The sequence below is a fragment of the Notamacropus eugenii genome, chromosome 3, assembly GCF_028372415.1.
Source record: "Notamacropus eugenii isolate mMacEug1 chromosome 3, mMacEug1.pri_v2, whole genome shotgun sequence".
Classification (NCBI taxonomy): domain Eukaryota; kingdom Metazoa; phylum Chordata; class Mammalia; order Diprotodontia; family Macropodidae; genus Notamacropus; species Notamacropus eugenii.
In genome coordinates this window covers 41,827,559-41,843,105 of record NC_092874.1, presented here as the reverse complement: position 1 = coordinate 41,843,105, position 15,547 = coordinate 41,827,559, and the positions used below count along the sequence as shown (strand labels likewise).

The window sequence follows — 15,547 nt, the reverse complement described above, 5'->3', positions numbered from 1 at the left end:
TTTTAAGTGTTGAGGGGCATACAAAAATTAAATAAAATGTTGTTCATTTGGTGGGAAAAAAGAAATGGAAAAAGTGCTGGATTTAAGGTCAGAGGCCTTGGGTTCAAGTCACTTGGGTTTGGCCAGGTCACGTCACCTCCAGGAGCTTCAGATTCCCCAGTTATGAAGGGGTTTGATAGTAACCTTGAGTCCCTTGCCAGTTCTAAATTCATGATGATCCTTATGCCTTTAATAGGTCTCTCATCACAACATCCTTCCACAACTCTTGATAGAGCAGCTGCCATGCTGGGTGCTAGAGGCAGCATTATTCTTGTCCTCACACAACTGGGGAGATAAAATGTCCCTATTTAACGGAGAAGGGAGAAATGGAATGAGATTTCAGAGGGAGGAGAGCAATCCCTGCACTTTACTGTGTGTTGTGATTATTATACATGTGTTATATGTGTCTTCAAAGGATGTGAAGACCCTGAAAGGCAAGAGTTTCTGCTTTTTTGTATCACAGCATCTAATGCCATACTGTAGTGAACTGAGCATTCCTGGTTTGGGATTCAGTGTGATGGGGAGCCCATCATCGAACGAGCCTCTGCATGTGTAAATGAAGGGACCGGAAGGCTTATCTTCCTGGTTTCATCCAGGCTTAATTCTTTGATACTATGAGATGGATGCTAAAGAAATGCTTAATAAATGAATTTATGCTTAGCCAGAACCTAAATGTAAATATATTCCAAACTCCATTTGAGAAAAAGAAAAAAATGAAATAAAACATAAACCTTAGGTGGTGATTCTCTTGTTGTTATTCTAAGCTCTAACACAGACCCTGGAAATGAGAAAGAGCTTTCAGAAGCAGCTGCAGGAGATAATGTCTGCCACATCAGTAGTAAAACTTCAAGGGCAAAGGAATTCCCTTTCCAGAAATGGTTGTGACAGCTCTTCTTCAACTCCGGATAGCGCCCGCTCTGCACGCAGTGGCCGCAGCCGAGTTCTAGAAGCATTAAGGTATCTGGCTCATGAGGGGAGGCCCCTCAGAGGATGGGGAGAGATCCAGGCACTCTATTTTTCTCATCTGTTTATGTGGTAGCACTTTAAGAAGGCAGCATGGTGTAGTGGATAGAGTTGGGTGATGGTGCTGTCTTTCGTTCTTGAAGACCAAACTGTGGCTGATCAGACCAATATGACCTTGGAACGCTCTACTACAGATCGGGCACAAATAGTCCATGTGAACATTTGGGGTAGATACTCTAAATTTGTGCATCCTGCATTTCCTTTGAGCTGTTTGGATTCTGCTTTGCTCATAGAGCACAGCAACTTCTCTGATGTGGGCATGCCATGCTGAGCGGTCCTGTGCTAGTGTCTCCCATGTCACAGAGTCAAATCCAAAGTTCTTGAGAGAGAACTTGAGAGCATTCTTGTATCGCTTCTTCTGGCCACCATGTGAACACTTGCCCTGTGTGAGTTCTCCATAAAACAGTCTTTTTGGCAAGCATATGTTTTGCGTTCAAACAGCGAGGCCAGCCCATTGGAGTTATGCTCTCTCAAGCAGTTTGAATGCTTGGCAGCCCTGTTCAAGTAAGGACCTCAGTGTGTGATGCCCTATCCTGCCAGGTGATCCATTTGAATTATCTTAGGAAGATTTTAAAGAACATCTGGCAGGATAGAAAGTTGTACTTGGAGTTACAAAGACCTGAATTAGACTACTGCCTCAGACACTAGCTGTGTGACCTTAGGCAAGTCATCTCTCATCTCCAGTTCATCTGTAAAATAAATAATACACGTTAAAAGCTGGCAAGCATCATAGAACTTTAAGACCTTTAAACACAAAGAATTTAAAACACATAAGTATTTACTATTATTAAGTGTTCAACATTATAGTATTTAGAAAAATATTTAATTAACTCTAGTCAGCTTTATCGTTGACTAAGTGATGATGACTGAACTAAATAGAATGAGTCCTTTGCCTGTTCAAAAAGTACTTCTAATACTATTAAATAATGATTCTGCTGGGCTGAGTCAGAATGAATAGCTTCTCAACACTCCTGTGCCTGTGAGATAAACTAAAACTTTAAGAACTCATAAATAGGATGGTAGTTTTCTTAATCTAGGACTCTATAGATGTATTTAGAAAAAATTATACTTACTATGCAACAATTAAAGAGAAAATAAACAACACTTGGTATAGATAGCAATAAAACCACCTTCTAGTACCATAGAGTATATCTTGTTATGAGTAACTTATCTTGGATCCTCAAGGAGCTTTAGCTATTCCCTGTAACAATTTGATTGATAAAGTATTCTCATTACATGAGCTTCTAGACAGCATTATGATAAGTGTTACTCTCCCTCCCCCATTCAATGTACCACCCAAACTGGCCTGGTTGACAGTTTGCCTCATTTTTCTCTTGTACCTGTTTCCCCCCCTGCCTGAAATGCTCTCCCCACCCCACCCCCGGGAGTCCATGGCTCTCTTCAAGGTTCAGCTCAAATAACACTTTTTGAAAGAGACCTTTCCTCATTCCCCAGTTGTTATCAGTGTGACCTCTTCTGTTCTCTTCCCTCCCCTTCCGTGCCCATAAAAATAAATTTACTTTGTATTTATTTATCCACATACAAGTTTTTTCATCTACTAGAATGTAAACTCCTTGAGGAAAGAAAATGCTAGCACAGTGCTTGACACATAGGTCCTTGATAAATGCATGCATTAAATTGTTATTATTCATATAATTTATGTAATAATAAGAATACCATTATTGGTAGACTAATGACTTCAGTTTACTAAAACATTACCTATGGGGAACTTCTAAGACAGACAATATTATGTACATGATGAAATTTCAATATAACTGACAGCTTTTTTTTTTCTTTATTGTTTAGTTGTTTGGAAGGATTTTTTGGTCATAAGAGAGGGTTCTTTCTCCAAGGGGCAGGGAAAGGGGCATTCTTTTCTCACCCCACACCCCCAAAAAAAAGAAACCTGTCAGTCATGTTAAGTCTAAATACCTCAGTAAAATGCTTTTTTTTTTCTTTTAATTACTTGTAGGGTGTATATTAACTTTCCCGAAGACACTGGAACAAATTTTGTTTAATACTGTTACTTGAATAGTATAAGTTCAGGAAATAAAATTTCAACAGGAGCTATTCTTCATGGGACTTAGGAATTTTGACAAGATGGGTTTTGCCGTCACAAAGGTAGTTTGAGCATCACCATCTCCATGTGTTCCTTAGGCAGTCTCGTCAAGCCCTTGCTGATGTCAACACTGAGCCCTCCCAGTGTGAACAGATCATTTGGGATGATCCTACAGCACGGGAGGAGAGAGCGAGGCTGGCCAGCAACTTGCAGTGGCCCAGCTGCCCTACGCAGTATTCTGAACTTTCAACTAATGTGAAGAATTTGGAAGATACTCCCTTCCAAGAAGCTTTGCATGATTCTGCTGAACATGGTAGTGAAAGAGAAATATATTAACTAGTTTAATAAGGGTGGTTTTTGCTTATTAAAAATCTCAAATAGCTTGTGGTAATAATAGGGAATTTAAAAGGAAATGAAGAGCATTGTATGTTTATTCTACAGCTTTAAACTTAGAAATAATTCATAAATTTTGATTTGATCTTTGTCCTTGCCTTTCTTCTCAATATTATATGCCTGTTTAATTTTCTTATTTTTTTACTCTTTTTTTATAGCTGTTAGAACATAAAAGTTAAAAATTAGCTGTAGAGTCCAAATTATGTCATTTTATCTTTTGAAATTGCTCTAAAGTGTATATCATATTTGGAGATAGCCATTAGTTATGTTGCTTGAGTTTAAGCTGCTTCAATAAAGGGTTAAATTTTTGACAGGTAACGTGGAAGAAACACATGTTAATAAGTTTCTGCAGTTACAAGCAGAAAGCCTTATCTAAATCTCAGAGAAACTAGGACTGGAGAATATTGTATTCATCCTTCTTTGCCGAAGAAGACCATGCCATCAGAGAAATGCTGACATGACTTGCACTTGACTTTGTTTTGAGTGAGGGAGGGCTGTGCAAGTCAGCAGCCTCACTTCTCCCAGAACTGGAGAATAGTCCTTACAGTACAGACAAAGTGCCGTTGCCATCTCAAGCTACTGTATCCAAATGCAAATTCAGTTTTGAATTATTACTGAAGCCTCATGAAGTTGGGATTTAGAAAAACATCCCAATTGCCCTCCCTCCCAACATGGTGTCTGATAGGTATCTAGTCCTTCTTGATTCCCTTCCTTCCTAAACTGATAAAAACAATTTGTTTCTTCTTTCAACACTGTCTTTACATGCTTCCTGTCATCTCTACTTTTTCATCATCTCGATTTCAGTTTGTTTCTTTCACTGAGGAGCTTTGCTTGTGTTTTCTTCCTGTAATGCTTTTTTATATCATATATAGTATTTTCCTCTAATAATGTTCTCGCTGCAAATTTCTTTACCTTTTTTCAGACTGGAATTATTCTACAACAATGAAAGACAAATTTAGAGAAAAGAAAAGCTTTTTTAAAACTGATATATTTTTTTAATCTCTGAGACAAGGTGGCAACATCTTTTATGTGTACTTTTAACTCCCTTTGACGTTAAGCTGAGCATATTTTTTAGAATTTATTTTTTATTGTATTCAGCTATCTTATTGCTGCATTTTATTTCTCCTTAGTGGTCTGCAGTCCTAGAGATGTGTGTCTATCTGAGGTCCCAAAACAGCCACTTTGTGAAGACCTGGAAACTACAATGAATGACAGCTATCTCATCCCTACACCAGAAGCCCCCAGCATTGCTTTCCCCCTAGCCAACCCACCTGTGGCTCCTCACCCCAAAGAAAAGGTGAAGCTAAATATGTTCCAGTATGATAATATGGTTTGTTTTAAATATTCAATAAGCTATCAGTCAGTTTTAAAGAAAATGTGCTAAATATTCCTATGCTTAAAATGTGAATATTTTTTAAATCTGAAATTGTTTCATTCCAGACTGTACAGGCAGAGGAGACACATGAAGAATTAGAAAAACAATACCGATTTCAACTATCATCTCTTAATCCTCAGGAGCGAATCGATTATTGTCATCTCATTGAGGAATTAGGTAACAATACTTTTTTGTTAAACCATAAAAGCCTACATAGTAATAGTAGCTTTGTTAGGTAGTTAAATGTTGCTCTTTTTTTGCCAGAAAAACTGGGATGGAAGAGATAATATGTATGCCATATAATGAATCAACATCATAGCTCGGACCAGAATCTGTTTACTAGATGGTGTCAAACTACTAATAATTTAATCTATCAAGGTTTACATTTAAGATTTTTTAACCTTGTTTTTAAGTCTTTCATAAAATTGATGTTGAAGTAGACTTAAACTATAAGTAGAGTAACCTTTTAATTTAACATTACAAAAATAGCCACTTAGCAACCTCAGCTCTGTAGAGAACTTGAAATAACAACTTCAAAGTCATCCTGCTAGTAAAGCTCTGTACTTGGAGGGCTGTTTCTAATATAATTCTTGAACAAGCTTAGTCATTAGGTCTTCCGGACCACATTAGTTTAGAAACTGCGAAGAAAAGCAGGTGATGGGAGGAGGGAATGATAACAAGAGAAATAACAGCTCACAGTCTGGTTTTTGAAGGAGGAGCTGAAAACTGAGTAACGCACAATGGGCCAAGCTGCAGATTAAGAGTAATGGTGTACAGAATGGCCCTCTGGAGTGGGGCAATCTGTGTGTTGGATATAGTGATAAAGATAAAATGCCTTCCAGGAGGTTACATTCAAATGTGTTCACATAAAGTAAAAAAAAAAAGTGGGAGGGCCCTAGTGGCCAGGGGGCAATGGGGAAAGACTTTGTGGAGAAGATGGGGCTTAAGCAGAATTTGAAGGGAGGGATTCCAAGAGGTGGAAGTGAGGGTGTGATGGGACTGTAGTTAAGACTTAGGGAATAGCCACTGTGAAAGTACAGATGTGGGAGATAAAGGACCATTTAAGGAACATAAGGCCCATGTGGCTGGATTCTGAAGTGTAGGAAGGGAAATAATGTAAAACAAGGTAGAAAAGGCCAGATGTAGGCTAGATGTAAAGGAACTTAAAAGCCAGAAGGGCTCCTGTTTGAGTGTGAGTGACCTTGTCAGATGTGCACATTAGGAAAAGAAGAGGAGGAGGTTGTTGTAATAATACGGGCCTGAACTAGGGGGTGGCTGTGTGAGTGAAGAGGAAGGGGAAGAAGGAGACGGGGAGTTGAAATAACAGCATCTGGGCCAATATTGTATAGGAGGGGTGACGGATAGGGAGGCGTCAGAGGGTGGCACCAAAATTGTACATAGCCTAACCTGGCTGATTGCAAGGATATTGTTATCCAGAACAGAAATATGTCCATTCACAGGTGGAGTAGCTTAGATAGGGAGAAGATTAGGAGTCGTTTTGTGACCTACTGAGATGGAGATGGCTACACAGACATCTATTTTGAAATAATCAGGATGCAGCTTTTATATGACTCAGGAGAGAAACCAGGACTTAATGGATAGATTTGGGAATGATTTGCATAGTGATGGTATAATTAAACACAAATAAGACTATATGGAAAGTAAAGAGGAAAAGACTCAGGATGAAACATTGAGTACACTCAGGGGATATCAGGGATATCAGATGAATAAAGAACCTGCAGAGCACTCAGGACAACCAAGACAGAGCAATGTCACAAAAACCCAGAGAGGACACAATATTCAGGAGAGAGGGATCAACACTGGCAAATGCTACTGGGAGTTCATGGAGTACGCAGTTTGAAAAAGAATCCATAAGATCAGGCCATTCATATCAGTCACTTTGGAGAGAACAGTCTCGATTGAGTGATGAGGTTGGGAGTCAGGTTGCAAAGGATGAGAAATGAATGAGAAGAGAAATGTAGGCAACTGGCGCAGATGGCTTTTTCTAGGAGTTGACTGGGAAAAGAAGGATAAAGCTAGTATGGCAGCTTGAAGAGATAAGGGAGACTCGGGTATGTGTGTAGGCAGTAGGAAAGGAACCAATCAAGAGGGAGAAACCGAAGATTAAAATGGAAAGGAGAATGAATGTGGGCAATCCACTGGATAAAATAGGAAGGAAAGGATAGAGGACCATCGATAAACATAGAAGGGTTGACCATGATGAGAAAGCTCATCTCTTCATTAGAGACAGGAGTGAAGGAAGAAAAAATGAGGGGTGGTATCAAGGGGTTTTATAGCTGGGGCAGGGAATAGTGCACTACACTTAAAGAAAAGGTTTGAAACAACCTGTGGGGAAAGTGACATAGAGAATCAATTAAGAGACAGAAATAAAAGGATTGTCTTGAAGTGATAAGGGCCCAGTTGAGTTTTTAAGTCATAAAAAAGTTAAATTATGTTCCATATCCCATGTTGAAGTAGAATACTAAAATGTGGTACATAACGTAGTACATTTTAGGAAGATTTCAACCGAAAGTGCTTAAAGCCAAAAGGATTTGGCATTATGTTTCTTATTTTAATCCCTTTTAAATAGACAACAAAGGTATCATTTAATTACCCTCCCTGAGATGGCTAGCATCAGACACGTGTGTGTGTGTGTGTGTGTGTGTGTGTCCATCCGTCCATGTCCGTGTGTCCTTTCTCTGAATGCAGATAGTAGCTTCCTTCATAGAACCTTTGTAGTTATTTTGGGTGTTTGTAATAGTTGGAATGACTTGGTCATTCACAGTTGTTCTTTAAACAATTCACTGGTTCTTGCATTTAAAAAGACTTTATCAATCTGAAAAATTCATCCAATGCCTCATTGCTCATTGGTACTACATAGCTATTACTATGCTTTTTCCTGACGTATATAATAACCTGTATTTTTGGGGTGACTTTGCCAGTGGAATACAAGCTCTACCAGGTTCTGTCATGTTGGAAAGTCTTTAGGTGTAGTTCTAGCAACAGATGGTATGATTTCTAAGGACAGGAAGACTTCATCACCAGCATTTGGCCAATTGGTAACGAGTTCTTTGGTCGTGGCAACCCACAAAACTAAAAAAATACAAAATGTCCTTCAATCCTATGCAGACCTTTTTCTGCTTCACAGTGTTTTAAAAAGTCAACATTTTGAACCATCTATAAAAACTAACTTAGCTTTCAGCACTTATCCAGAAGACACTCCATGAAGAACTAAACATTTTGTCATTCTCTATAAGTGAAACCAAAGATAAAAGGAATTGAAGTAAATGGAATAATGATTCCCAGATTCTCCTTGGAGAGTCAGATAAAGGAATTGGCTGAATTGGTTTTATTGAGCATCCAAAGGCAACAAAAGATTTCATGGGATATTTAACATCTCAAATTTTAGTGTTCATAAGTATTTGCAACCCTTCCCCCCCCAAAAAAAAGCTGCCCTAAAAATAATTGCATCAGCACCAATTAGAAGAAGATAAGGAGATATAGAATTCTACAAAGAGCTTGTTAAGATGCTCCAGTTAAATCAACTTACATTTCATAATCATTATCATTCAAGGGGGCAGAGAAGAAAATGTTGTGGCAGGGAGGAAGATATTTGAAAATATGGTTATTTTATTTGTTTATTTGAAAACTTGGGAGTTAGGAGTAAGCAAAAGGCTTATAGGCTTCAGTAGAAGCCTCATACCTGTATATCCTGAAAAGAATTAGTAAGTTCCAAATCTGGTGAGTGTGAAATAACATTACAAAAAAAGAGCCTGGTTGCATTTTCATGGGAGTCATGTCTGTGTCCAGCAGATGACCAGTTTTGGATTATAGTTTGAGGCCTGGAGGGACCTTTATCTCAAATGTGCTACTAGAAGAAATGGAAATGCTTCTGAAAGGAAAAAAATATGGGAATGACACCAAAAATACAGAAGAGGGCCACCATGTTTTAAAGCAAAACAATTTCATAGGCACTAGTCATTTCTCAACATACATGAAATTGTGCCATGGCAACGACTTGGAAAAAAAATCTCAGACCTTGTTATTACTGAAAGGAGGATGCAGAACAGCCCATCTACTCACTTTCTCATCTCTACAGAAATGCTGTGAGAATTTTACAGGAGCAGCCTCCTTGATGACAGTATTAGAGAACAAGCAATGTTATACAAAAAGAAAAAAATACATCTTTATCATCACAGAATTGACTGAAAGAGAATAAATCCCTCTATGCTGTTTATTGATTGTAAAAAAAAAAAAAAAAAGAATTTCATTTGGTAGAACAGAATGAATTTGTCAGAATCATACAGGATTCCTTGGAAGATTTAAGACGAGAAGTAAATTGATTCATTTGTCCTCTGCTTACAAGGCATAAAGCAGGGAGATGTATGCTCACTAACAATGTTCATCACTGTCATGGAAGAGGTCTAAATTAGAGGGATTCTCATTCTCTCTACGTCCAGATGCTTTACATTTGTACATGACAAGCTAATTATGTCTAACCTTAGATCATTCAAAAGAGTTAGGACCAAGTAATCACACAGGAAAAATCAAGTGGATAAAGAAAGGTTTACACTGTTGGATAAGCTGTAGAACTGCTCTGTCATACATACATCTTGCACACACCGTGAGTGGACAATCTGGTCCAGAATGGAAGAGGAGGTGAGTAAATTGGATTGTCTTTGGAGAATGGCAAAACTATTTTAATCACCTCAAGCTTCTCACTGAAACAAAGGCCCATTTCTAAATAGTTTGTTCTGTGATGCTGGATAACTGAGTCCTGGAACATCACAGTCTCTGAGGAACTGAAGTTGAGGATCACCCAGAGAGCAACTGAAAAGCTTCACAGAGCCTGCAGACACATTACAAACAAGGAAATTATTCAGAAGTGGTTTCAAGGATGTCATCAGAAAAAAGCAAGAGTGAGGGACGCCAGAATGTAGCTCACAGGCTCCATTGGTATTCAAAGAATGTTAAAGGAATTCAAGGAATGTCTAGCATGTCGGGTTGACTTCCTATAGTGAATTTATTAAAGGATGTAAACCTTAGTTACAGTTATGGAATGGACAGATACGAAGGTTTATATTGTTTCTTTAGAGGAAATAACCACGTTAAGGAAATCACAGATCTATTGGATTATTGCTCAATCATGCAAAATAAATGAGTTGTGACTAGTATGCTTCAAAATTGCCTAATTTTCTTTTGCAAGGTGGGTGTTCCTTTGTATAGAAAGTGTACACTATATTAAATATGTACTGTATTTGTAAGCATCAGGATGAGTAATGGATAACGTACAAAAAACAAATATTAATGCTTCCAAAACTGTTAGGTACAAGAGGGTGAATGCTGTTGTATCACAGGAGATAAATCCTAGAGCTTCCTTCCATACAGAGCACTTCAGGATTGCTGCTCTTGTTTCCTCCAAAGCTCTCCCTAATTCATGAATTGTCTGGATGCTTGAAATACTCAAAACCAAAGGTGTTAGGCAGCAAAACTTCCCAGTGTAACCCAAACCATATTAAATGTAATTAGAAAATGTTGAACAAAAGACATAAAAATACAACATAGATAATGTTAACTTGTGGTTCTCTAAGTCTGTAGGGTCCCAGGAATCTATTTCTATTTGACTTTGATACCACTGCTCAAATAAATTTTGAAGCTTTCCCATATCTGAAGACATTATGAAGTATGCTCAACAGATCTGACACATACATTTTGAAAAATGTCAGTTAGTTTCAGATGAGGTTCCTAAGTGTGTTTGGCATAGAAGGAAACTGTAGTACTTGGTAGTTGGCTAACCTTCCACATTTGTGATCTCCACACAGATTTCTCTTTTCTGACCTGACCAAGTACATATCATTTTATAGGCCTCGCAACTGTCAGGAACTATTTTTGCCATCTTGTGTCCTCCTCCTCCTCCCTTCCTTACCCACCCCCAATTGCACAAAGTGAAATAATTTGTATTCCTAGAAGACTTTGTGGTGTAGTAAAAGGAATGTTGGATTGAGAGTTTGAATACCTAGGTTTGAATCTTGGATCAGCCATTCATTTTGTGATGTATGGGCCAAGCCATGTCTCTGACCTTCAGTTTGCTCATTTGTAACCAAACAGCCTTTAAGGCCTTTTGAAGATCCAATGCTATGAGTCCACTTAGGTAGTGTTTAGTGTATGTTCTATTGAGTGAGGTATAACAAAAGAAAATCTACCATGTTGATACTGGTATTTGAGCTGGTAAGTTTGGAAGACCAGAGTTCAAATCCAGCTTCAGAAGTTCACTGTGTGATTTGGGGCAAATCACTTAAGCACTGCCTCAGTTTCCTCATCTGTAACATGAGGATAATAATAGCACCTAGTTCCCAGGGTAGATGAGGATCAAATGAGATAATAATTAAGTGCTTAGCACATGGTGTTATATAACATTAAGTATTATTATTGTTTTGTCATAAGCTTTTAATGGTTAGTTTGGTATCGTTAAGGTTAAAAAAACAACCTGAGGACTGACCATTAAGCATATTAACACATAAAGCCTAAAAGTGAAGTGGTTTGTATAAGTTAGAGATTTCATTTTTCCTTCTTTTGCAACCGTGCCTAAATTTTTGTCATTCCTTTAACATGTATGTATATGACATGGTATGCTCAGAAAGGTCTAGCCCTTCTGGTGGGAGGGAGGGCCTGCCACCTTTGATGTCCACCCGTCATCCAGCTCTCACCCATGGCTCCAAGAAGCTGTAGCATGCACAGTAGCTACTCCCTGGCAAACTTTTTCAGCAGACAGGCTAACCCAGGTTGAGCGTGAGTTAGGGGGATGGCTGAAGCAGAAACTGTAGAGCACTTAGAGCTTGGTCAGACATCCAAAGACACTAAGGTCATCCACTGCATTCTGGGCTATTTCCAGCTATCTTGACTTTTGTCTTACAACTTGACCTCAGTGACTCTGATTGAGGTTGACCACTTGACACAGTTCTGCCTTACCTAAATCCACTTCACTCGCAAGTTAAGACATCATTCGTGCATTATTTTCTGTACCCTGACCCCCCCTCATGTCATTGCTCTTTTCTCTCAAGCCCATATATAATGGTTTTCCTCACCTTGCTCACCTCTACGGAATTTTTCTGAAACATCAAAAAAGTTCTTTTTTTTATTAGTGACTACATCTGTCTTTCATTATAGGTGATTTCACTATTTTCAGTGTTGCATTTAGTCTGTATAGTGAAACACTTATGAAATAAGTTTCTCTTTTTTACATTGGGTGATTTCTAGTCAATTAAAGAATTTTCTTACTAGGAAAAGTGCCTTGAAATGAATGTTTTAAATGCATATCTAATCTCTCCATTAGGTGGCTTTGTGCTAGATAAACAGTGCTTCGATCCAAGCTGTACACACATCATTGTGGGACATCCCCTTCGGAATGAGAAGTATTTGGCTGCAATGGCTGCAGGAAAGTGGATACTTCATCGCTCATACCTGGAGGCCTGCAGAGCAGCTGGACACTTTGTCCAGGTGTGTATTAATAATCTTTCTTAAGGTAATTATTGGTCATAAGTATGTTAACATTATCCAGAATGGTTAAAGGAGAACTGAAAAGAACACTTAACAATTCACCTAACTAAAGTCACTGAATCACAGCTCATTCCGTGGCACCAAACATGTAAAAATGTTAATAGTTTAACAAAGCAAAGTAATAGTAAAAGTTCTCCCTAGAATTCAACAGAGCTTACTAGTAAAACAACAGATAATTTTTGTTTGAATTTGCTTACCATTTGGAAATGAATATTTCGTTTGCCAGCCTTGAGCTCTCATTGTTATTCTGATATTATTTATGTAGGACATTTAGTTTAATAAGACTTGCTCTTTTATTAAAAGAATTAAAAACCTCTGATAGCAAGGTATTCTTATTCATATTAACTGTCTTTTTTATCATAAAAAGTAGAGGGATTCCTTGTCTACCCTCCAAATTCATGTCAGCATGGGACTGTGAAAGCTTCCTGGCGCTCTTATTTTTTGTAAATAAGAAGAGAACCCTCTTAGGCTTGTGAGAAGTTCATACAAGGTAGCTGTGAGTGCCAAGTTCCTAAGTCTTTATCAAGGTAGTTAGTTTTTGATGATTCTGACTCAGACATTTCTGTAGGCTACAATTGTATTAAAAGCCAGAAAGAGTCTTTACTGAGGCTAAAATTTTCTAGGAAGAAGAATATGAATGGGGAAGTAATTCCATACTTGATGTTTTGACTGGAATCAGTGTACAGCAGAAGAAACTAGCACTTGCCGCAATGAGATGGAGGAAGAGGATTCAGAAAAAACAAGAGGAGGGCATTGTTGAGGTGTGTGTTTGTGTCTGTGTATGTTTAATATGAATAAACCGTTTGTACATATTCATGGATTTAATGGACCTGGGAACAGCTACCTCTGCCAAAGGTTGGGCACTGTTCAGATAGAAGAGGATCATTGCTGACTGCATGATGACGTAAACCACAATCTAACATTATTTTACATTGTACTTTCATTTTGTTAAACATAAGTAATGTCCATTTTATTCATATGTATACGTACCTATGTATGTATAGCATATACATATAAAAGACAGATATTATTAAACTAGTAGAATCTAAACACTTTAAGGGTAGGGATTATTACATTTTCCTCTGGTATTCATGGCACCAAGTTAGTTCTGTCATCTTTCTTTATTTGTATAAAATATTTTCATTTTTATATATTTAAATAAAGTAAATAGAGCTTGGTCTTCTTAGAGTATTTCATGAAATCAGCACAATTGATATTAATGTAAAAAGACAGCAATTCCTGTTGATATCTGCATCAGTCCAAACAACTTCTAGAATGTGGCTAGGTTTTTTTTATTCCACCTAACTTTCCTTAGTGCTCAACTAACCAACCTGTTAACAAACCAGTTGTTCACCTCCGCATCTTTTACTTCAGAACGTGGTTCCATATAGCCCTTAGGCAACAGTTAGGAAAATTCCAAAATGAAACAAGAGGGAGTCTTGCTTTAGAAAGACATGAGGAAATGCTGAACACAGGTCAAGCTGCTTTTCTATTAATAGCCACATTTTAAATTATTTTATTACCAGTGTCAGTTTCTGGGTTTTGAGTTAGGGAAAGATTTTCCTTTCAAATTGACCTAAACACTTGCATTTCTTTTGTTGTAGGGGGCTTTTAGTGGGTGGAAGGTGATTATAAATGTCGATCAGTCCAAGGAAGCAGGATTTCGGCGTCTTCTTCAGTCTGGAGGAGCAAAGGTTTGTATCAAATCACTTTACTGAGATTTTTTACTTGAATTTATTTTAATGAGATGTGATCAGTAAAGGGAGAACACGGAGTTGATCTACTCTGACCAAATGATTGTGATCCTGGCTTGTTTCACTAGGTATTACCTGGTCATTCTGTGCCTCTGTTCAAAGAAGCCACACACCTTTTTGTTGACTTCAGTAAGCTCAAACCAGATGACATCAAAGTTAACATAGCAGAAGCTGCTGCCCACAAAATAAGCTGCTTGAAGCCAGAGTACATTGCGGATTACCTGATGCAGGTTGGTGGGAACTGCAGCGGAAAGCACTAAATCAAAACAGGCATTACCTATATATACTATAGGGCTCAGTAATATCCTGTTCCATAACATCTACCCTTGGGTCTAACACATCTCCGTGTATTTGATGACTTTTTTTCTAAAATAGTTTCATAATATCCTTCACCTCAATCACAACATCTGTTCCATTGTTAAAAATTTAAGAACCTATTTTTCCCTGGAGTTTATATTTGTAATTTTCCTTTTTTCATACTTTCAAATCACATGTACTTTAGGAAGTCACTGTGGCATTTTGAGAGCTGGAAACAGTATTATTTTTTGTTTTACAGGAATCTCTTCCATCATTAGAGAATTATTCTGTACCTGGAGCAGTCCCATTTCTCCAAAACAAGGAAACCGGGTCAGGATTATCACAGAAATTTCTCCAAAATAATAAGGAAACCGGGACAGGATTATCACAGAAGAGAAAAACTCCTACAGAAGTAAATAAATTCAAGCGACCGAGAATATACTAAAACTTGGGTCTGCTCTTTTAGTTAATGTGAAATATTTTGAAAATTAAAACTTGCAATGTTAATTTCATGAGTTTGTGTGATGATTAAAAGAAACCTTGATAAAAACTTCACTTATCTTTGGTGCTGAGTTTCATCAGCAACAGGTATAATCAGAGTCATTCAGCCTACATCTTTATATGCAATCAGGAATCAATTATGTATGACTTAGTTTGTTGTTTGTTTTTTTATAAGTGGTACAGTCTCAGCAAGACTCTTCTAATATTTCTGCATGGAATTTGTTATGTTTTTGTAGCAAAGGCATAAGGATGCAGCATGTTACATTGTAATTAATACACAGGTGCACTATAAGCTTCCAAAAATATCTGCCTCATTTTAGGGAAAAAACCAAGACATCTATATGTAACATGTTTTAAGTCAGGAGTTTTAGAAATGCAGGCAGGAACCAGTAGCAAAGATACAACAGTTCATTCTAGTACAATTATCAGAAATTGCAGTATCACCTTTGAGCTAAGCCACAGCTGAGTACTGTACAAATTAATACATGTAAAACTGCTAAAATCTCCAGGTTTTAATTCAGTCTCATAGTCATTTAACATCTGTAGTAC

General features: G+C 37.7%; 1 protein-coding gene across 2 annotated transcripts in view; it reads left to right on the top strand.

The window, feature by feature from the left end:
- The window catches only part of TOPBP1 (DNA topoisomerase II binding protein 1), a 53,023-nt gene extending 38,019 nt beyond the window's left edge, over window positions 1-15,004 (top strand). For both annotated transcript variants that reach the window (XM_072651352.1, XM_072651351.1), the window contains exons 20-28: window positions 804-996; window positions 3,220-3,434; window positions 4,645-4,811; window positions 4,955-5,066; window positions 12,223-12,386; window positions 13,070-13,207; window positions 14,051-14,140; window positions 14,269-14,430; window positions 14,757-15,004. In XM_072651352.1, coding sequence (XP_072507453.1) covers window positions 804-996; window positions 3,220-3,434; window positions 4,645-4,811; window positions 4,955-5,066; window positions 12,223-12,386; window positions 13,070-13,207; window positions 14,051-14,140; window positions 14,269-14,430; window positions 14,757-14,942 — 1,427 coding nt within the window. In that variant the 3' untranslated portion in view covers window positions 14,943-15,004. The remainder of the gene's footprint in view (window positions 1-803; window positions 997-3,219; window positions 3,435-4,644; window positions 4,812-4,954; window positions 5,067-12,222; window positions 12,387-13,069; window positions 13,208-14,050; window positions 14,141-14,268; window positions 14,431-14,756) is intronic.
- Window positions 15,005-15,547: the final 543 nt, after the last annotated feature.